This window comes from Schistocerca nitens, chromosome 4 (genome assembly GCF_023898315.1).
Source record: "Schistocerca nitens isolate TAMUIC-IGC-003100 chromosome 4, iqSchNite1.1, whole genome shotgun sequence".
In the NCBI taxonomy this organism is placed as follows: Eukaryota; Metazoa; Arthropoda; class Insecta; order Orthoptera; family Acrididae; genus Schistocerca; species Schistocerca nitens.
In genome coordinates, this window is record NC_064617.1 from 342,975,163 (window position 1) to 342,998,791 (window position 23,629).

The window sequence follows — 23,629 nt, forward strand, 5'->3', positions numbered from 1 at the left end:
GCCTTGTCAAACTCAACCATATCCTTCACTAGAGCTTGAGTACCTCACTTCATGCCTTATGATGGAGATCATATTAAAGAGACATAACATCCATTTACCTCACCAGTTTATTCCATTCACTGAATTTACAAAAGTGCTCTCTTTTCATATGAAATTTGGCAGTGCTTCATGAAAATACATTACCAGCACAGCAGGTTCTTTGGTATGCTCTGGAAGGAGATTGAGTGGAATTACAATTTATAAAAGTTCACTTTACTACAATATAGACATGAATATTGACTGAACTTTGTACAGTCCATTTCCTCAAGAATGTTCTGAGTATTTAGAACTGCCTCTGGATACTAAGGTATCGCATGATACAGACAAATTTTGAAGATCCTTCACTTGACGACTAAGCAACATAATATTCACATTAATGTTCTGCCTAAGGCATTTAATACACTTGTGACCATTCTAAGATGTCACTGTCATCTTGATTGTTGACTGTGAACTGGGCCAAGCATTTCTCTGCTCAGCCGTATGTAGATGAGCTGTTGCGGTGGTGAAGAGAAGCTCTAGGAGGCATGACTATGCAGATGTTGCTCATTTGTTGGCTTGGCATGCAGCGACTATTCTCTTCTGTGGTTTCGATGCAAGGTGCCAACCTCGCTTTTGCACCCCGCTCTTTGGATGACACCTCAACACCTACCTCTAATTCAATTCCTAGCCAATGTTTTTGTGTACAACCAGTTTTTGTGTACAACCAGTTTTTGTGTAAAACCAGTTTTTGTGTACAGTAATTCAATTTCCAACCAGTGTTTTTGTGTGTAACTATTTCAGTTTTAGGAAGGAAATGACAAGACTTTATTTGTCATAGTAACTCACTCTGTGACCCTTTTTCTTATGCATAATGATACCAGCAAGTGTTACACCATTCACTAGTAATTTGATTGAGTCACAAACAATGGTGGTCCAGTGTAGGCTTGTTCTGTGCACCTACATCATTGGAGTCACGAACAGTGGTGGTCTGTTTTAGGCTTGTTCTGTGCACCTACATCATGCATTCTGTGACAGCCTATGAGTATTTGATTGTGTTCTGAGCATTCTGCTGTGAATGTTGTAGGCAAAGTGATCATAATGAGTTATTGAGTGAATTTTCATTTCATTTGGTGTCAGTTGTCATTCCTGATGGCGGTGGTAAGTGGCAAATTCTACATAATCAAGCAAGAGACATAATTTGCAGGAAATATGCTGCCTTCAAGTGCAAAACATGAGTATGCACATACCACAACTGTCGCTTAGAACGAGCAGTACTGCAATCCCACTGTATATCTTGACCTGCATGAACTGCTATTGTTCATGAACCACACTATAGCTTATAATCACATGAATGTAAATATTCACATTCTTTTTCATTTCACTTCACTAACCCTCAGTACATATAAAATAAGCCTGTAACTCTATTAAAATTTCCCCATCACAATGAAACTCATAATATTTTGCATTCTGACTTTTATCACTTGCAGTTAGCCACTACACTATGTGATTTTTATTTATAATCATAATAAAAAATTAACAAATCAAATCTTGCACCTTAAAGGCAAAAGTCAATTATGCTAACAGCTAAAAACCACTGACTCAGAGTTCTCTTAGCAGTATAAATGTGGTTCTATCACATATTTTTGCCTATAAATACTAAGTTGGTTGCTAATTTCTTAAATTAAGTTAGTGACTCTTTTGTAGGTCTTGGTGTGTTCCTGAAAAATATTTCTTTTCATGGAGTTCGTCTGGATCTACTCTTTGGATCTCATCATGATGATGAAATTTATCAGCTGAAGAAGTTGATGGAGGAAGGGTTAAGGACAGGTGTTGTAAAACCTCTGCCCAGGAAAGTATTTTCAAGAAATCAAGCAGAAGATGCCTTCAGGTGAGTTTTGTTATTCTTCACTTAAATTTTGTTCACAGTTTTGTACTAAAATTGTTTGGTTGAACCATCACTTTGTCACACTCACCATCATCAACATCATTATCATCATCTATAGCCTCTCTCTTCTTCACACATTGCTTTACTCCAACAATCTGTCTATCTCACAGTCTTGCACTAGGCCTATTGCCTCTTGCCTCCTGTGTTGGTATCCTGCCAACTCTCATTTTTTTAACATGCGCATCACATCTTAATCTTGTCTTTTTGTAATGCTGGAATCACTGAAATGTATGTATGATTGACTTTGTGACAGTTAATGAAAAAGTAAGTTTCCTTAATTTCTTGTTACTATACATATAACACTAATTCAAGGTGAAGAATGTAATTTTATTTCATAGACATGTGTTAGTTTTAGAAAGTCCTTAAAATCATTGAAGCAGTTGTCATGTCACGAAAAAGTGCTTGAAATATTACTGACTAAAAAATATGATATGTCATCTTGCTCGTACTTCTTACTATAATTTCACTTCAGTGTCACTCAGAACTTTTCCCCCTGTAGATAATTCTCCACAGTACCAAATGATAAAATTCTTAAGTGCAGCTAATAAAAGCTTGAAGCAATGATCATTTAATTCAACCTGAAACATTATAAGTACCAGGTCAGTCAAGTTAATAATTCAGTTGTATAATAGGTCATGACATGGACAAGATTCACACTGTAAATATTTAAAAAGTTGGTTACTTAGCTACCCTCATGCTTAATATTTTGCATCACAAGAATAACCATGCCACTTGACATATTTCTGTCACCCGAGTATTTGCAGACTTACAGTTTCATGGTACAGTGGGTAAATGCCACACTACAAATCTGAAGGTCTGGGGTTCAATCCTAGCTGATTCTCGGAATATATTTAATGAGGCAGAATTATACACAACAGCCAGTAGTGTGGATTCTTCATGGCATGGAGCTTCCATATGCTGGAATCTGGACAAAGAATCAAACATAACTTAGAAATGTTACTGAGGAATCTCCTTTTACAAAATTTGCATGTGAGTTTTGTTGACAGATGGGAGTTGTCAGAGGATCATGGAAAACAAATTTTTGACCAGAAATATTGCAGACATGTTCAGTTAGCAATATATCATGTGAATTTGCAGGTCAGGAAAATATCAGTCATTCATTGAAAAATTTTTGCTCATTTCCACAGCTAGGCACTGTATTGCTTAAATATTTGCATGTGGTGTTGTGTGAATAAGTGGTTTATCTTGGGTCCTAAAATCACCCTGATATAGTGATCACTATTTGGACTGCACTCAGTATGTTGGTATAGATATTGTGTGTTGTGTCCTGTGGTGCCCCAGATCATTAATTCTTATGATATTTGCATACAGTACTGGCTTACTCAGTGTTGTTGCTGTCATACAGTTGAGTGGTTGTGCTGGGAGCAGCAGCAGTTTCTGTTTATGGACATGTTTTAGTTTAGTTTTTGTTCTCCATTCTCCTGTGAAGAAATGAATGGTATCTGTGTCTTTTAATCTGTTGACTAATATGTACTAATTTATTCTAAGTTTTTGCTTCCATTTTAGTGCATTTCCATTGTATGAGGTGACTTTGGAATGTAATAAAAACTAGAAGTAGGATAGCAGCAGTATTTAGATTGCATCCCGTGACTACTTGGGTTAGTGTTATATTCCTTACAGTACAGATGAACATTGATTAAAGGTGGGTAGGGACTGCACCTGTTGTTTATGGATGCAAAAGGAATTGGTTGCTGTCCGTAAACAGCTGTAATCTGTGTTGATAGCAGTTTACAGGCTTCTGGGTGCTGCCCTGATGTTGCAGCACCTTCAAATTCAGTCATCCTGGCTGGTTGTCACTCACCTGACAATGAGTGGGAAGAAGGTGGATGGCAAAAGTGTATAATGACCACAGAGTTGTCCCCTTTAGCCTTAAAACCTGGTTTGATTTATTTCTGCTGAAAGCACATGTGAGCCAGTGTGGGACAATTTGTTCATTGGGACTGGGCGTAATCTTCCTGAAAGATCTGAACCAATGCAAAGGTAGGGGTTTTTGTCACTGGGAGCCCTAACATTAGGCAGGTGTTGGAGCTCCCTAGGGAAATAGTGGACAGGTTGGTAATGAAGGCCTGTCTTTGCTTTCTGGAAGGGGGGTGGAGGTCACACCTGAAATGTGAAGCAGGCTCTAACAGTTTAGTGCACTGGCTGCATCCAACCGCAAACGTGGCTCTTGTCAGCTTGAGTGAAGCCTACCACCTGGGTTCAGAGGCCATCATCAGTTCCTACAGGTGGCTGGCTGCTCTGGTGAAGGCAGCTAGCCCTGCATTTAATGTGGAAGCAGAGATAGCATTTTGCAGCATCATTCCCAGAACTGATTGGAGTGCTCTCGTTTGGAGCCAAGTGGATGGCTTGAACTAGTGAATCAGATGACTCTTTGTCAATCTGAGATGTGAATTTCTTGACTTTTGCTGTTGAGTTGAGAAAGCAGCTACAAGAGTAGCAGGTATTTGCGGCATGCACATAGCAGTTTTTTAGGGTAGAGAAACCCCTTATCATGTCCAATGAGATACATTTTTTATTTCAGATCAGAGAAACAAAATGTTAATATAATATTAGTTGACTGCAGGAACAACTATAGGAAGGCTATAGAACTAATGTTGCTTATAAATGGCAATAATATCCACATAGTACTAGGGACAGAAAGCTGGCTGAAACAAAATGTTAATAGTAATGAAATTCTATATTCTGATTGGAATGTCCCTTGCAAAAATAAGGTATGGCTGGTGGTGAAGGTATGTTTATAGGTGTAAATAACACAATAATATCTTTTAAGGTTAGTACAGATTCATAATGAAATAATTTGGCTGAAGGTAAGTTCTAAGGAGGATAAATATGGTCATTGGATGTTTTTCTAGGGCCCTGGCTCAAAAGTAGTAGTAGTGGAGCATCTGAGGAAAAATTTAGAGAAGATTTTGTGTAAATTTCCTAATCATGTTATAGTATTAGGTAGAGATTTCAACCTACTAGCTATAGACTGGGACACTCAAGTGATTTAGCCAGGCAGCAGGGACAAGGACTCATGCAAAATTGTTCTAAATGTCATATCTGTAAATTACCTTGGGCAGCTTATCAGAGAATCAACTCATGAAAATAATGTATTTGCTCTCCTGGGCACCAAAAGGACAAACTTCTTCCAACTCAGGGTACAACAAGGAATCAGTGATCTAAGGCAATTACAGCATCACTGAATGTTTGTAAATTGCAGGAAAGGTAGAAAGATATTTCTGCTTAGCAAGAGCAACAAACTATGAATTTCAGATTACCTCAGTAGTTAACATGAAAAATTTGTCCCCAGGACCAAAAATGTTGAGCATAAATGCACAAAGTCCAAGAGTATTATACAATATGCCTTAGATGGGTATATATGCCGAGCACGGTGTGAGAGGTGGAAAAGACCCCCTATTGCTCAACAGCCATGTTAGAAAGCTGCTACAAAACCAAAGAGTGCTTCACTGCAAATTTAAATGTAGCCAAAGCCTCATATACTAACAGAAACTGAATTAAGCCAAAATTAGTGTAAGGAGAGCCATGCATGAAGCATTCAGCAAATTCAAAAGTAAAATTCTATGTACTGATTTGACAGAAAATCCTGAGAAGTTTTTGTCTTACTTTAAATCAGTAAATGGATCAAAGCCATATGTTCAGACACTCTGTTACAATAATGACATCAAAACAGACAAGGATTTTTTTTTTAAGGAGGGGGTTAAGTTGCTGCCTTCCACTGTAAACATCACTGAAGTGTGCACGTTGTCCAACTATTACACAAAACAACATTAAAATTAAATAGAGTCTGCCTGAAAAATAAATAACTATTCCCCCAAATCAAGGTAAGTACTGCTAAAAAGTAATGAAAAATAATTTTTATGTCCTTGTTTCTACAACTGCAAACCATTAAAGTTTGAAGATAATAATACAACATCTGAAAAGGAATAAGAACTGCTAAACAAAAGACTATGAATAAAAGCAATTACCTTGAATGTTTTTAAATAGATTAAAGAAATATTTAAGGCATAGTTCAATCAGTCAAATCATTATGTGAATGTCTTATATATCAATTATCTTTATATGATAACAAAAGACACACTATAAACTGAGTTAATAAGTTTAGCTAAAAATACAAAAAAGAGAAAAGATGCACCACAAAGGAATTATGCCACCATTCATGACTGGAATAGGAAAAGGGGAAGTGGCAGTGGTACATGAAGTATCATCACCACACACCGAAAGTTAGCTAGCAGAGTATAGATTTAGACATAGATGCAGACAATGCCATTTCACAGTTGTCTGTTTTGCCACCCAATAGCGCAGACTGCCAGGTTACAGTCACTATGGTAGTGTCTAATAGGTGTCTAACCATCAGTGTGGGACATTCAAATTGGAAGTTATCCACAATAAAACAAAACAATTTGCCACTTAGCATGTCAATGACTAATTTCATGTCTACACTGCAGTCTGAGGTCTGTGTCATTTTAGGAAAATGTAAACTTACAAAAATTGCATGTGCACTCCAAGTCCAGCCTATAGCATGTGGTATCAAACCACCACAAGTACAGGAAGATTTGGACCCCTTGCAATGCTGCAGCATTGACCCAGCAATGTGGATGAATGTGCAACCCCTAATATGCCCATGTTGAGAAGATGGTACTCTTCCCATTCCACCATCAGCTGCTGCTATATCTTGCCTTTTCTGTCCACTAATTCCACATGTGGATCACTGTTGTAGTAGTATACTCTGTAGAAATGAAAATTTTATGATGATATAAATCCATTTCACGAAACTTAATAAAGTGACATGTTGTTCTTCAGCGTCAGTGAGGCATATCGTAAGCTGTTTTTACGTTTCTACTTTGATGTAGTGTTAGTCATTGAATGAGTTTGGTGCAATACTGACATTTGTGGTCACATAAGAGATGATGCTGGTGGGCATCCATGTATGCCATTTGATGCAATTACCATGACATTTTGCTGGTACATTTTTCTACACATTCTCTGTTATTCATTTAGCCCATTCTTTCCGGGGACTGCAGTGTTCATGGAATGTTGGTATTCAGTCATAGGTGAAAGAACATTGAGAATAGTGCACTGAGGAAGCTGGAGGAATGGGGCATGTACATATTTATTAAAAGTATATATATTGTCATTAATTGTTCTACCATCCACACTGGTTTGAATCTGTATGAAATTAAGGAAGGGAAGGTTAGCTTGAACTTGTTCTTTGGATTAATATGTTAATTTTGTACAAATTATTCATAACTTGATGTGTTAACCTGTGTGCATTCCTGTTGTCTTTCTTTGCTAAAGTAGACTAGCTTTGTATTTCTGTATGTTCAAGTAAAATTTTCAGCACTGAGTCCCACCACAATAAGAAACAAACACACCGGTATGTATAATTGCTATTTGTTATATTTTTAAAGAGTAAATTAATATATACATTGACACCTTTTTTTCAGGTACATGGCTGGTGCGCACCATATAGGAAAAGTGCTGCTTTGTATCAGGGAAGAAGAAAAACATAATGAGTCCAAGGTGTCACAGCCCTTGAGGGTACAGGCAAAACCTAGAATTAGCTTCAGTCCCAGTGCAGTCTGTATTGTAACAGGTATATAATTATTATAAAAATAAAGACATTCATGTAAATAGTATCTTAAGATTTATGGTAAAATTATCTACAAATTTGCAATACATAGGTGGTCTTGGAGGAGTTGGCCTTCAACTATCAAACTGGCTAGTTTCACGTGGCCTGCAACAGTTGGTCATAACATCTAGAAGAGGGGCCTGCACAGCATATCAGCAGCACTGCCTAGAAAGGTGGAGGAAAAAGGGTGTGACAGTGTATATTGCAGTGGATAATATGTGCACAAGTGATGGAACAAAAAGCATTGTAGCTCAGGCAAATAAAATGGGCACTGTCATAGGTATATTTCATCTGGCTGCAGTAAGTGACACATTTTTTGTCTAAAATTAAAGTACCTACAGCAATACCAGTTTTGTATGATGGAGACAAACGTTAGATGCGCCAAAAATGTGACACAAAATGTAGCATGATAGATTGTTACCAGCTATGATAAGCACATTTTTGTACTAAATATACAATTACATTCCGGGTACATAAAATATTACAGAAACATACTGAATTACATCTGTGAAAAGTCATGAATGTACATAACAATAATATTTGGCTGTTTTGAGGAGACTGTCTTGAGGGCAGAGACTGTACTGGTCTAATGTAAATGAGGTAACAATGACTCATTCAAAGCAGAACACATTTTACTGACTATTTTAAGAAAGAGAGTAGCACACTGAAGAGCAAAAGTTGCTTTTGACTTTCAGGTTAGTGGTGAGCCATAGTACACTTTTATTCCAATCATTATCTTAATTTCTGTTTTTTCATGTGCCTTTCAGTACCTGCCATTTCACATATTTCTTTAAGTGATGTTTGTAAGTTTGCAGCATTAAGGTAGTTCTATGAAATGTTAAGAGAGCTGCTGGATGTTTGTAACTTTCAGTCACTATATGCCAGCACAGTATCTTACCCGTCTTCAGCTTTATAATGGTAAAAGTAAACCCTCTATGCAGAACCCTGCCAGCACAGACATGGTGTACCTGTAGATCACTGGACATGTGTTAATTGAGTGTGTGCACTTCTGCAGGAAGCCTGTGGGTTGCTCTAAATACCATCTGTGATAATAGTCACCTTATCATTGTCAAATTGATTATTTTCATGCAGTAGTATCACAGAAAGCTGTCAGTTACACAGCTTACATAGTTTGTCTATGACAAGGTTTCTTGCTATTTCGAGCTGGAACAGATGGTAGTTTCCAGTATCGTTAATAGCTTTTGATGTTTTAAGTCAATCACTTTTGATGTAAAAGGTAGAATCATGTTACACTAAAGGCACTGGCAGTCAATGGGTTCAGTGGTATCATACAAAGGTAAGTGAATTGTGAAAATTTCAGCCTCTACTGACAGTATTATAAATGACTGTGCCACATGGTGTAACCCCACTCTCTCCTATTCAACTTAAATAGATGTACAAATTGAAAAATGTCTATGATATATTATGCACTCTTCTAGAAGTTTGAATGCTAATATGAAAGAATTGATGTACATGAGGATGAGCGATGGTTTAAATGAGTTATTATTTGAATGATAATATACTTCTAACTTTCATGGACCTCTATTGAAGAGTAGCTTATTGACTAGGAAATATGATGGGTTTTATCTGTAGAAAGGGCACATGTTGATTCGTCTTGTTAGTCATTAGTTTGCATTATTTCCCATTAATAACTTGAAAAATTAGTAAAATATCACAGCAGGAGATGACATTGACAGTAACTTCAAGTTTTTCCACCAAAGATTATAAAAATTCGCACCATAATACATTTGAAACAAATCACAAGCACTAGTGCAAGGAACAGGGAAGTTTGCACATATTTTCAGAGAACAAAATGATCCATGAACTACTTGCAAAGATAATGCTAACATAGAACTGATGTGTCTAAGTGGAATGCAAATTATGAACTATACTGTGAAACAAATCACATAGAACTAACATCTGGCATGTTTTTGACTAGTATTTATAATCTGTGTTTGCTCACCAGAATATTCTGGAAGCTTCCGTTCTCAAGTTAATTATTCCATTAACATCCAGTTTTCTTAATGGAGAACATTTTGATAAAGTTGTATGTTTTTATGTCTAAAAAAATTTGAGAGTCAGAACAGTGATAAAAGATGTGTGAAATAACCAACAATTCAAAATTGATATTTCCAGAATGTAACACATAAAAAACTTTGTTTATATTTTGAAATAGTTTGGCTTGGCATCAAACAAAACCATTTTTAGTGAAGCGAGGTATGTTTCACAGTACAAAGATGGCTGTTTACCTGACGGAAAATACATTACAGTCTGGCATAACTTAAATTAACTTTGAAAGTTTTATGATTACACATGGCATTTATTACTGCTTGAGTGGCTTAAATGAAGGCAAATTACATTATTTACAAATGCTTTTTCATTGTTTGAATGCAAAATTGTTAGGATTGCTTTCTTTCTGGTGTTTCATTTTTGCAGGTTGCAGTTTGTGAAAATGTTCTTGCCACTCATAACCAAATAAGGCAAATAGAAGAACTGAAAATATTCCTGTGTGTTGTGCACCTCTGTAAAAATCATGAATTGCGTATTTTAAGCCTGAGAGGGTATCAAAAACTTCACAAGTGAAAATGGTATCAAACAATTCATATTGTCTAATTAGCCTAAATCTGGATTGTTACAATAGGACAGGATTAGAGATATTTTGTTTTTCTTATTTAGAAGTGGACTACTTCTAGACATTTCATCTGCATCCCCTGTGTTATTTGTTGGTTGTACAGATTTCTTGTAGCTTGGTGCATCACTTCAACAAGTGAAGGACCAGACACTGGTCAGTTTCTGTAAGTCCATCTTCATACAGATGGTTTTGGGACCTCAGCTGTTCAATATAGAATGTCAAATCAAAATACCTTTCAGCTGTCTAAATTTCCAGTCTTTATGTTATTTGAGCAACCAGTTTTGGCACTACATTATACCATCTTCAGGCCTCCTGACTGACTTGTAGGAAGATTCCCACTTCTGCTCTACTCAAAATAGGGGCCAGCTTCAGTGACTGGTATCCATGGATTTTTGACACAGTGATCCCTTTGATCATCTCTTGCTGACCAAAGTGATGATTGAAGAGATCGCTGTGTCAAAAATTTGCAGATACCAGTGACTGAATGCTAGCCCCTATTTTGACTGCACATAAACACGGCGTAATGTAACACCAAAACTGGCTACTCAAACAAAATAACAACTGGAAATTTAGATGGATGAAAGGTATTTTCATTCAACATTCTAGATACTGATCATGTCAGTAGGCTGTTGTTGTGGACATGTAAAAATAAACTGCTGTTCCATACACAAGTGAGTTTTGCTCATGGGCTTTCCTGCTCAGACATAACTCACCCTCCTCATTAGAAGTCCACAACAATTGAAGGCACAGAAACATCATAAATGAAGATGACAACATTTCTTGATGAGTGAATAAATAGCATTTTATAAAGTTATCATCATACAGAGAAAATTCCACAGGAACTGAACAATACCTATTAAGCATATACAGTTCTCTGGGAATAATGTTATGTAAAAACATTGAAATCTGTTTATTATAGTGTGGCACATTCATTCATTTTATATGGCATTTCATTCTCAGGTACAGCACACACAAACATAGTCTTCATCAAAGAAAGTTTTCTAAGAAACAAGTTTCAAAGTGAGCAGTTGCCAACCCAAGGCTAAAATAATTAAGTATGTTGCCAGTCCTCTACACTTTGCTAATATAATCAATTTGGGGTAAAGAAAGAGACACTGAATCACACCAAAGGGTACAGCAAAAGACTTTGCACCTTGCAGCAGTGACAGCAGCAACTGCCACCACTTGAAGATGTCGAACTGTTGCAGCAAAGAAATATTGTACAATTTACACAATAAGATCCAGCAACAAACCTGACGAAAGTATTTACAACAGATCTGTTGGGAAATTCTGAAAACTTGCATTCATCCACCTAACCAACGAATGATCAGAAATCATTCTACAATGAAAAATATAGCTGTCCTGCTTTGGAACATACAATTCTGCTCCTTCAAAAACAAAAACTGTAAAAGAAATACTTATGAGATACGTATTTTATTGTGTGGATGAATAATAGAAGATAAATATATGAGGCAGAATTTCTGGTCAGTATTTATCTTCAAGAATCAATAAAAGATAAAAACATACAAAACTATCCTACCTTTTGGAACTGTTGGTTTCTTCCTAATGGAGCAAAAAAGGATAGCTTTAAAAGCACAGGTACTCAGATCGCAGAATGAGAGGCAACAGCTAAGAGGACAAGGGGAAACCTACATTCTCCTAAGTAACTGACTTTTTCTGTCTTATGTTTGTTGTCAAACTGTGTTGTTGTTGTCCTTTTTCTTCACAGCACTAATCCCATATTGTATGGGATCCACTGTACTCAAGGGATATGGCAAATTTATTTTATTTAAATTTGTGGTCAGATGTCCTCCCTGCCATCACAGTCAGCAGTTACCTGAAGGTGGGAAGTCAGGTGTGCCACCTGCCTATGAACTGTATAAACTTTGTTCTGTGTGTAATCATATTTTAACTATTCGATGATTTTTCTGAGGCATAAATTGGGGACCAGCCCATCATTTACCTAAACAAGCGTAAAGCCTGAAATCCACACTCTGGCTGGCCAGTGCACCCAGACACAGTTGTTAGTCTGCCACACAAATTCCATCCAGATCTAATTCATTTTCCTGTATCGAAAGTTAGTGCACTGTACATTACTGTATATATGAACATAGGTCTTGCGCTGTGTTAGTTCAACAAAAGTGAGCAATAAAGTTACCACATAAAGTAAATAACTGAATATCATGTAATATCTCTTCAAAGATGTTGCAACTGTCACACTCACTCTAAAGCAGATTTAGTAATTAATGGTACTTTGTTGTTAATACAAATCATTTCAGTTTAATTGTGAATCCTACAACCACAACACAAAAGGGAAAAATAATTTCCATGTAGACTTTGTCTTATTGACTAGTGTTCAGAGCAAGGTTTTTTATTCTGATGCCAATGTCTTCAATAAGCTGCCATGGGACACAGCTTGGGTAAAAGTATTGCTGCAGGTCAGAATCCTGAGGGTAACTATAAGAGAAGATGTCTCTGCAAAAGTGCAGGTACTGTCATAGGCAAGTGTGCTGGTATCCTTGTTCTTTATAATACATGTAAATGACATATGACAGCAATCTGCTCTAATATTAGAATTTTTGCAGATAATCTGAGTGTATATTGCAGAATTAAGCAATTACAAGATTGTGAGACTCTCTGGGTTGATATGCGATAGTGAACCTATAATCACAAATAGAATGAGCATGAATGTAAGCAAGAACCAGTTGTTCAGTTTCTGCTCCAGGAAATCTAAGACAATATTTAAGAATAAGTTGGGGACAATGATAGTCTCAGTGCAAACTAATTTCAAGTATCTAAGAGTGATATTTCATAGCAAACTTCATTAGGGTCTTTGAGGAGGGTAGTTTGCAAGGCAAACAGCATCCTTGTCTCCACGATGAGATTTTCATGGGCTGTTCAAAGAAGGTGAAGGAAGGAGCCCATGCTGAGGCCTTGTCTGGAGTATTCTAATACTAAATGGGAACCAAACCACTCATAGGTGATTTCAGACCTGGAAAATGTAGAAAGGAAAGCAGCAACATCTGTCTAGTTTCGAGAAATGCAGTGTGTCATTATCTTAATAAAGGCATTAAAATGAAAGTCAGTGGAGAGCTGGAGAAAAATTCCCAGATTGGACAATGTTTGTAGGGCTGCTTCTGGTTGCAGTGCATAGACTAGTATTAAAAAGTAGTAAGACTATTTCCTTGAAAGACTGTGAAGAGATGTTCTTTCATAGGTAAAGGAGGAAGGGACTGGAGCAGTTTACCTCAGAAACTACAGTGTTTCAGGAAAAGAGTGAAAATGAATGTACCAAGGGACTAAATGAAATTCATGTGTATGTTTAATCAGTACAGTTAAAATCCACAGAAGCTTGAAAGCTTGTTGGCAAATAAATATATTATGAATAACGGATATTCCAGTACTCATTGACATTATCAGGTGGTTCTTTGTCTCGTAATGTGTTTAGAAACCCCCAAGACAGCATTTCTGTAATTTGTTCTTTGTTGGATCTTATCTTCTCTAGATCCCACTTCTTCACCATGGTTGCTTTCTTCAGTTTTTTTATTCTTATTTCTGTTTCTGCCATAAGTAAGTTGTGGTCACTATTAATATCTGCACCTGGTAATGTGTGCACCTTCTTGATTCCATTCCTGTATCTTTCTTCTACCAGTATAAAATCGATTTGGTTTCTGTATTTATCCCCTGGTGATTTCCAAGTGTAGAGCCTCCTCTTGTGGTTCTTGATCCATGTGTTTGCCGCTATCAGCTGCCTTTCCCTGCAGAAGTCAATTAGCCATTCACCTCAATCATTTCTCTTTGCAAGACCATGACTGCCTACTATGTTTCCCTCTTTCCCTTTTCCCACAATGGCGTTCCAGTCTCCCATTACTATTTTGCAGCATTTTTTATTTTCGTCCATTATTCTCTCTATTACATTGTACGTTTCCTCTACAATTTGGTCATCATGTCCTGAAGTTGGCATATACACCTGGACAATTAGTAAATCTTTTTGTGTTCCTTTCAGCCTTACACCAATAACTCGGTCATTTGCATAGTCTACATATTCCACACATTTAGCCAATTCCTTTGTTATAATCATTTCTACTCCATTCATTCCTTTTACTTCTCCTCCTGAGTAGTACAACACATATTCATCTGACTGCAACTCTCCGTGTCCACTCCATCTTACCTCAGCATCTCCTATGAGGTCCATATGATTCTTTTCCATCTCTCTTTTAAGGTTTTCTAGTTTTCCTGCTTGTAGCAGAGTTCTAGCATTCCAAGTACCAATTCTCATTTTGATTTTTTTGCCTCCTTTCAAGTTGTTCCCCCCTCCCCGGAGATCTGAATGGGGGACTATTTTACCTCCAGACACTGATTTAACATGAGAGGAAGCCATTTTTGTGCATAAAATGGAGACTGCAACATGCAGGGAAGATAATCTGCAGTGGTATTCCATTGCCTTCCGCAGTTCTGGAGGCCACCCCTAACATGGGATACAGACGCCTTTTGCAGCCGCCCGCTCCGGCTCAGACACTGCATGAGAATTATAGGTTGGAAAATGAAAGACCCCTAGCCCTCTTAAGCTAATAGCATCAGGGTTGGAAAAGAACAAGAGCTGGCTGAGGGGGGCCAAATAGGAAAGATAAAAGTGAGGAGCCTGGCATAAGTAAGTGGAACCAATGCCAGGACTCAGCTAGGGGCCCCGTGGTCGCCAGCCACATAATCACTAGGTGTGACTCTCTTTTTTTTTTTTTTTACTTTTCATTATTCTTACCACTTGTTTTTGCATCTTGAAAATTATGAGAGAATCAGAGCTATTTCCCCAGAAGGTAGACCATACATCAAGACACACTCAAACAGGACATGTTGCACCAGCTTCAAGGTATCTACACTGGCTGTGTCTTTTAATGATCTTAATAGAAAACTGGTTTTATTAAGCTTTTGTGACAGTACCTGAATATGTGGTTTCCAGTTTAGAGTGTTATTGATGGTAAGTCCAAGAAATTCAGTGTCCTGCCTCTTTGTAATGTCATCTTTACCAATAACTATAACTGCATTGAAGGGGGTAAGATTTTGTCTAGTGTGGAAGTTCATACTTACAGTTTTCTGAGTATTTATGAGTAATCTATTTGCTTCAAACCAAGATTGTAATTGACAAGTAGTTTCATTGACTGCATCTTGCAATGTGTCACCCCTACTGGTTATCAGGATATTTGTGTTATTGTCATAAGGAAGTGGCATTTGGTATGTGTTCTGGGAGATTATTTATGAACAATATGAAAAGAACAGGGCCAACAACAGAGCCCTGAGGGACGCCATTTGTTGTATGTAGTGTATCTGACCTGCAGTGCCTGGGTGTCTTTGATTTTCTTATTTCTACGTATTCACTTTCTTTCACTGAGGTAGCTACGGAACCAATTGTGGCAGGTAGCTACAGAACCAATTGTGGCCTACACCTCTAATCCCATACTTCTAGAGTTTCATAAGAAGCAGCTGGTGGTCCACCATGTCAAATGCCTTGGATTGATCAAGAAATATACCAACAGCAGGTTGTTTATGGTCAACAAAACTTGAGCAATTTTCTACAAATGCATACAAAGCATATCTGATGGACATATTTTTCCGAAGTCCATATTGGGATGATGTTATTATGTTGTTAGAATTTAAAAATATTTCTAATCTAATTGACGTACACTGTTCAAATATTTTTGAGAAGGCAGATAGTATAGCAATTGGCCTATAGTTTGCTATATCCGTTTTCTCTCCCTTCTTGTAGAGAAGTATAATTTTAGCAAGTTTTAGTTGGTTTGGAAATGTTCCCTCTAGAAATTGGGTATTTATGATATTTGACAGGGGTCCACTGATGTAATTTGAACACTTGTGAAGTAAGAAGCAGGGTATCGTATCATGCCCTGCAGAATAAATCTTTTGAACTCTTTTTTAAATAATATCTTCGATTTCAGAGGGTGTTGTAGGAGACAGGAGAAAGGAGTTCAGAGGAGTATTGTTTTTGAGAAAAGAGTGTACAGCAGGCTGTTCCAGCTCGTTGGCTCCGTTGTGAGCCATGGAGCGCTCCCTGATCCAGGGAGCCATGTTGCTCGCTGTGACCATTCAAGTGGGCCGGCACGTGGCATGACTGGCTGAGGCAGGTGGCAAGGCAAGCGTTTTGATGTGCCAGATGCGTCTTACAAGATCGACAACCTCATACTCTTAGCTGCTAAGATGTAGTGACATGCTACAACAGGAAATACGATGTTCAGGAAATAAATTAGAAACAACTGTTTTACAAGAAATTGCATACTAAATTTATTGGGCATCTGTGGCTTGACATTTTCTTTTCATTACAAGATCGGAAATATCAGGCGCCAAAGTGTTCATAGTGTTAATGAAGAGGATGGCATCCATTGATGCATCCTGAAGAAATGATCATTTCTTACGTTTTACTCTTTTCGTTGCTGAGAAAAGCTGCTCACAACAATACATAGATCCAAACATGCACTTGATCTGAGCGGCACTGTTGTAAAGCTTGGGAAATGTTTTTTGCTGTAATGAACGATACCATCGTGACAAATCCATTGTGTTGTAGTAGCTCTATTTCAACAAAGTTGAATTTTGCAAATCAATAATCTCCAATTGAAGTGACGATGACAAGTCATCAGGGGAAACTGAAAAAGGAGTGCTGCACACCTTAAGTTCCATTTCCGAACTAGTGAGGCCTCAGTATCGTGTTTCAAACAATGTGATGAGCTGCTTTAACTTTGCTTGGTAGTCCCCGAAAGTAGTACCTTCAGGTAGTTTTAAAGAAGCAAGACGAATGAGGAACGTTAAATGTCCATTACTCATATGCCTCTCAAATAAACGTAACTTTTCCATTAACGCTTTGATCTGGTCATGCATGTCAACGATTAGCTGCCCTTTGCCCTGCAATGACAGATTTAAATTATTCAGATGCATAGTTATGCCAGCTAGGAACGCCAGGTCTGATATTCATTTTATATCTTTCAGACAATGCATTTCTTCCCCTTTCATTTTGAGAAAAAGGGATATTTCCTCACAAATGGCAAAGAAATCATCAAGAACCTTTCCCCGACTCAGCCAACGAACTGTACTGTGGTAAGGTATATCCCCATACTCCACTTCCATATCTTTCAGACATCCTTTGAATTGGTGATGCCACACAAAATTCACACACTTCACGACATCTTTCATTATAGGACCTAGCTGTACTATTTCAGCAAACAGTGCCTCTTGGTGAATAAAACAATGAAGAGTCAAAATGTCTTTCCCAAATTTGTCCCTGAGTTTATTTTTCAAACGAGTAGCAAAACCTTGGTGACGCCCGATCACTTGTGGTGCACCGTCTGTCGCTACAGAATGGAGCTTATCCCTTGGCAAATTCATATTTTACACTGATTCACAAACAGCTTCAAAAATGTCACGTCCTGTTGCGGTGCAATCGAGTGGTACCACATCCAAGAGTTCTTCAGTTACTTGCAGCTCCATGTCGACACCACGCACAACAACTGCAAGCTGAGCACAGTCCGATATGTCGGTGCTTTCGTCAAACGCTATCGAAAATACAACAAAGCTCTCTGCCTTTTTCCTGAGCTGTGTCTCTAAATCAGCTGTCATGTCCAGGATTCTACGAGACATTGTTTGCTTCGACAGGCAAACTCCTTCAATTGCCTACACCTCTCTAGGAAACAAACATTCTGCAACAGCTACCATGCACGATTTTACGAGTTGTCCCACCGAAAACGGCTTGCCACTCATCGCAATGATGTGAGCAACCCTGTAGCTTTCTCGAATTGCAGATTCAGTAGTGTTTTCTCTGTTCTCATTCACCTGAAAATTATAAACGCATTACAGAACACGAACTATGTTGCATGTTTTGATACCCTCCATATTACGAAACCGTTTTTAAACTTACGTCTCTTGGTATGTCGTTCTTAAGCCTGGCTACCAGTTCTCTGTATGAAACACTTTCTACCTGATCATAGTGCACTGCGTGAAGATGTGTATAATGTCGTTGTATATTGTACCTCTTCGCAGAATTAAATACTTTATGACATACAAGACACTGCGGACGACCATCCCTCTTAATGAATAGAAAGGTATCCTCAAATAGATGTACAGGGCTCCCACGGCTAGTCATAGCTGTCATTGGACATGTACTATTGCATCAGTTGTGGCTGCATGCGGCCAGGGGCAGTGAGTTCACTTTCCCCCCTCCACGCGGGCTCCGAGCTGCCGCAGTGAGTGCTCTGGAGCGCTCCGGCTCCCTGGAGCTCGGTTGGAACAGCCAGGTGTACAGTGTGTGGAGAGTTAGTCAGGAAATTTTTGGGAAGAGAGTGTACAGTATTTGAAGAGTTGGTTAGGAGATTTGTGCAAATTTCTCAAAAATAGCTGTTGAATTTATTGGCAATTTTATGTGCATTTTCAGTCTTTGGTTCTTCTATATTGCTGACTGAATGAATGTACAATGTAACATGCATAAGATTTTTTAAAATCCTATACTTACTTTACAGAAAACAGTCTAATAACATACTTTGTTAATGGGTTATGAATGTCTTTGAGTTTCCAAATTCAGGTTCTCTAAAGTTAATTTGTCACACATGACCATTACTACCAATGAAGCGTGGCTATGTAATGTTCCCAGAACTGTGAATGTTCATTTGTTTAATTTGTGCACTATCTACTCACATTATATAATTTGCATTAATCATATTGATAACAGATCTGTTGCATTGTTTCATAACAGGTGATAAGAGATGGCTTCATATACAATCAGTCAGTGGAAACATTCCGTGAAGTGTGGGAGCCCAAATATACAGGAGCACACTGGTTAGATATGGAATCTAGAACACTATGCCCTGGCCTTAAGTACTTTGTAGTTTTCTCAAGTGTAGCTGCAGGATGTGCTATGCCTGGCCAATCAAATTATGCCTTTGCCAGCTGTGCAGCAGAACGTCTAGTAAGTGTATGAGAGAAAAAAAAATTCTTATTGTTTTAATTTTAAATTTTCTATCATCTCTATAGCTGAACAAGAGATTGTTCTTTTAGAAATTACATCTCTGTTATGGTAACATTAACACTTTCAAGACGTAGCCTGAGTCTTGCTAGTTGGTGTTTTAATTTATTATTTCGTTATTACTAACTGTATTCACATTGCATTTTTCAGACAGTATTAACATATGCTACTGAATAAACCTGAAAACTTATAGCATTCTGTGACTCATAGTTCAGAAGACATCTGTGGCTATGAGCCAGTGTCCTAGTGAGACTTGGACCTATCTTGAAAGTATTAATTTGCTTTGATAAAGTACAGCTGACTTTATTTTCTGGTAATTATAAAAAAAACCTGTAATGTAGTAACAACAGTTAATAATGAAACACATAAATGATGCAATGAGTGCTGCCCCTGATAGTACATGGATCTCGTGTTCTAAAAGAAGAAGAATATTAGTCAGTTATTCACCACAAACCATATTATGACAGATAGGTTTAGTTGATGAAGGGTTTATATGTAGTGTATACTATTTTTCTTTGTATGCTTGTTAAAAATTGAAGAACTGTATGCAGCAAGGCCGCCCGTACCGAAGAGCATGGGGAGCCTCCCCACCCCCCGAGCTCTTAGAGAAAGGAATAAACATGGTGTAGTCAGATGCTTTTCTTTCAAGAAAGTGATCTATTAAAAGTTGGTTTCCCATCTTCCAAAATACTATAAATACTTCTTACTCCCAGATCTAGCCCCCCCCCCCTCCCCAACTGTAAACTACTCTATGGGCACCCTTGGTATGCAGTATGCCACAAATGTCAAACTGGCATGAAGTGTACCACACATTTTTATATGAAAACTACTAACATTTCATAGCAATTACACAAACTACGGAGGTATAATACCAGATACATTTTGTATATAAGGAAAGATTATGCAGTGTGTTTCTCATGCAGAAATCACATTTGAATGTTGTTTGTTTGTGAGAAGATCTTGTTAGAAGGTGAAACACCTACCAACATGTGTCACAATTCATCAGTGGCAGTATCACAGCATCACTGCAGTTTATTATCCCATGATACTGCTACTTGTGCTGGCCAGATCCCAAAAGTGTCATGCAAATATAGAACCAGTTGGTGGGGGAGGGCAATACCCAATCGCATGCAGGATCTCAGTGACCTCATGTGGGTATTGCCTGAGGGGCCAGACGTATTGTTCACTCAGTGTCCAGGTTCATACAGTTGTGTCATGTATCTTGACTCAAGAAACAGGCTTGGTTTGAGCAAGACATGTATGAACACAAGTAGTTCAGTAACTTCCGAAGGAGCACATAACGTCAATATAGTGACAATTGTTATTGCTTTCCTTGACATGACAACAGAGAGAGTCAATAGAGCAGACAATGACATCACTGGCCACAGGAGTGGCATCATGTCATCTTTGACCTGCATACATATTCATGCTTGGAGAATCCAAGAAGAAAAAATGTTGTCAGACTATCATCATACAAGCTAAGCATCTGGTGTGATGCTGTGGTGTGTCATTACATATACAACATGTCCACCTTTGGTATGCCTAGCTGGTAATACAGACAGCAACTCTTACATTTCTTAAGTGTTAATGCCAATAGCTGTGCCCTATGTTAAGATCTGCATGATGTTATCTTCCAGCCAGATAATGCAAACATCATGTTACCTGTGGTGTCCTGATCTACCTCAGTACAGAACAGTGGCAGGAACAGAAAAACCTCAAGGAGCGGGCACTAAAGATATCCTGAGCTATCTTTACTTTTACCCTAATAAAAAATAATCAAGTCACATGAAAAGGTTAAGAAAGTTTTATTTAAACTGATTCTACACATATACAAGACAATATTATCTTATGATATAAAAAAGTTACAATAGTGGTTCTCTTCCCTAAATGATGAATTCTGTGTGCCTATTCTTCCTGGCAAATTGGTTAATTACATCATCAATAGGACAATCAATGTCAGGGTGAGTATTCAATAGAGCTAAGCCATTAAGTTGATCCTCCTCCATTGTCGACCTCAGCCACGTTTTGTATGCCACAATGTTGATAAACTTCTTTCTACTGTAGCTGTAGATGCAGGTAGACAAGCAGATATTTTGTACAGCTTGAGCAAAGTAGGATAGTCAGCTGTAGGACAAACAGACACCATTTGCATCTCTTTTTAATCACAAAGAGTGATTCTTCTTCAAAGAACAATAGTTCAGTTAAGCACTGATTCAATTTATCTGCCAGATCATTACTGTCATGTTTCAGTAGTTGTGAGGGCAAATGTATATTGAATTTTAAATGATAAATATTTTCTTCAGCAAAACATTTTCTCATGTCAGTCATAACATGGTCCAGTGTTGGAATAAAAACAATTCTTTTCCAATACCTCATAGCATCATCATTATGATTGCAGTTTTCACTGTGTCTTTGTCTGCCTGTAATTCTTCCATAACTGCCTTCACCTCTTCAATATGAGCAAAGTGGCTATCAGAATTAGCTCTCATGCCGTCATACACCTTGAGCGTTGAATCTAATTTTGCTTTTGCCATCGTGATGTCCAAGCTAGGGTCTCATAAAATTTTGCTGTGTGGTTATGCTATGCTCATAATGTCACTCAGTGTAAACAGAGTGATAATAAACTCACAATTAGAGAGAGCTCGAAGGAAAATATTGGCTTTGGCAGCCATTGTTCTATCCCTCCAATACTGTATTTCTTTAAGAACTTTGCTAACTGTTGCGAGATCAGCTGCAAATTGAATAACAGCGTCATGTTGTTCAACCCACCTTGTTTGACAATGTGACTGCGCAAGTGTTTTACGTGACTCTTCAGTGTTGCGAATGGCTTGCTAGATGCTGTAAAGAATGATACTACTGTTTCTTCAATAGTTACAAGCTAGTTTCTCACACTTGTAACTTTGCAACTGTGAGAAACAGCAATGTTGAGCTGATAACTTCAACAAGGTGCTACTTGCACATTGATAGCTTTCTTTTTTATTGTATTCACAGCTCCTTTCAATTCTGACATATTAACTGCGCAATCACACAGCCTATACCCACACAGTTCTCCAGTGACAGAGAAAGGCTTTTCAGTCTCCATAGAATTGTAGTTCCTAATACTTCACCAGTAACACTACGCTCTACATCTTGACTCTCTTAGAGGTTCATCGTCAATGTTTCCACTACAATAATTGTCTTTATGGATATCAACGAAACCCAAAAATCTTTCGTGTAATTTGCCACCACCATCAACATATCTAGCAGCTAAACTCAGTTGGGCATGTGCAGTATGTCCATAGTCTCATTGAAGATTATGCTGTAATAATGAGAATCTTTGATTTCCTCCAGTATTCACTTCATGGGATGAGGAGTGCAGATGGATGCTACTTATGTTAATTAAGTGTTGTTGAAATCTGAAGTTAAAAAATTGTACTCACCTTAATTCTCTTGATATTGAAGTAAATGTGATGTTGCTTGCTGTCCTGTGATAAAATGGTGTATATTCTCAGTGAGAGAAGCCAGAGTTTGTCACATTTCAGAACAAAATCTATTCAATCCACTCACCAAACAGTAAGGTTAATAATGAAGTACTGTTCATGCCTGAATTAATATAAGTGGGTAAACTTGTTACATTCTAAATGAAACACTTTTTAAAGAACCACTTTTATATATTTCACATATTTGACAAATCACATCTTGAGTGCGGACGCTTTTTGTACATCGACATAACTTTATGAATGCATTTTACTTGAGTGCAATCGAAAGAAGTTCCAGTCTTGCCTCACTGTGTCTGTTTACAATCAACTCTTCATACCAACTCTCCACATAACAACTAACCGAATATCACAAAGTAAAACAACAGCTCACAGAGTTTCTTAGATAACAATACAATTCAATTGCAGTAACTTTTATGTAGAAAATAATATTTGAATGACAAGTACATTTTGTAAAATATAAATTGTTGGATAACTCTTTTAAATGTAGATTTTATAATGGATTTTTATTATTTTCGATTTGGCAAGAATAAGTTTATTTGATTATAACTGATATAGAAAGCAGTGATCTTATAGGATAATTGATATTTTCAGTAACTAGGTGAAAGTAAGAAGAAACATATACATTGAAAAAAATAATGCGATAAATGAATTTTCAAAAAAAATAGTTACTATACATCATAATGGATTTACAAACTCACACAAAGAAAATATGTATTTTAAATGCAACAAAATATAGTTAGAATGATAATGATATTGAGGAATTTGTGACACTGCTGTATCATTGTCTACTACTCTACAGATATCAGTAAAGTATAGATTTGTTTCAACATTCACTTCCTAATTCAATAGTGTTAGCATATATTTTTACAAAATATTAGTTTCATTT

General features: G+C 37.4%; 1 protein-coding gene across 1 annotated transcript in view; it reads left to right on the forward strand.

Moving 5' to 3' along the window:
• The window catches only part of LOC126252297 (fatty acid synthase-like), a 338,172-nt gene that overhangs the window by 265,178 nt on the left and 49,365 nt on the right, over positions 1 to 23,629 (forward strand). The window contains exons 25-28 of the mRNA XM_049953179.1: positions 1,723 to 1,906; positions 7,432 to 7,580; positions 7,669 to 7,916; positions 18,995 to 19,207. Of these exons, the coding sequence (XP_049809136.1) occupies positions 1,723 to 1,906; positions 7,432 to 7,580; positions 7,669 to 7,916; positions 18,995 to 19,207 (794 nt within the window). The remainder of the gene's footprint in view (positions 1 to 1,722; positions 1,907 to 7,431; positions 7,581 to 7,668; positions 7,917 to 18,994; positions 19,208 to 23,629) is intronic.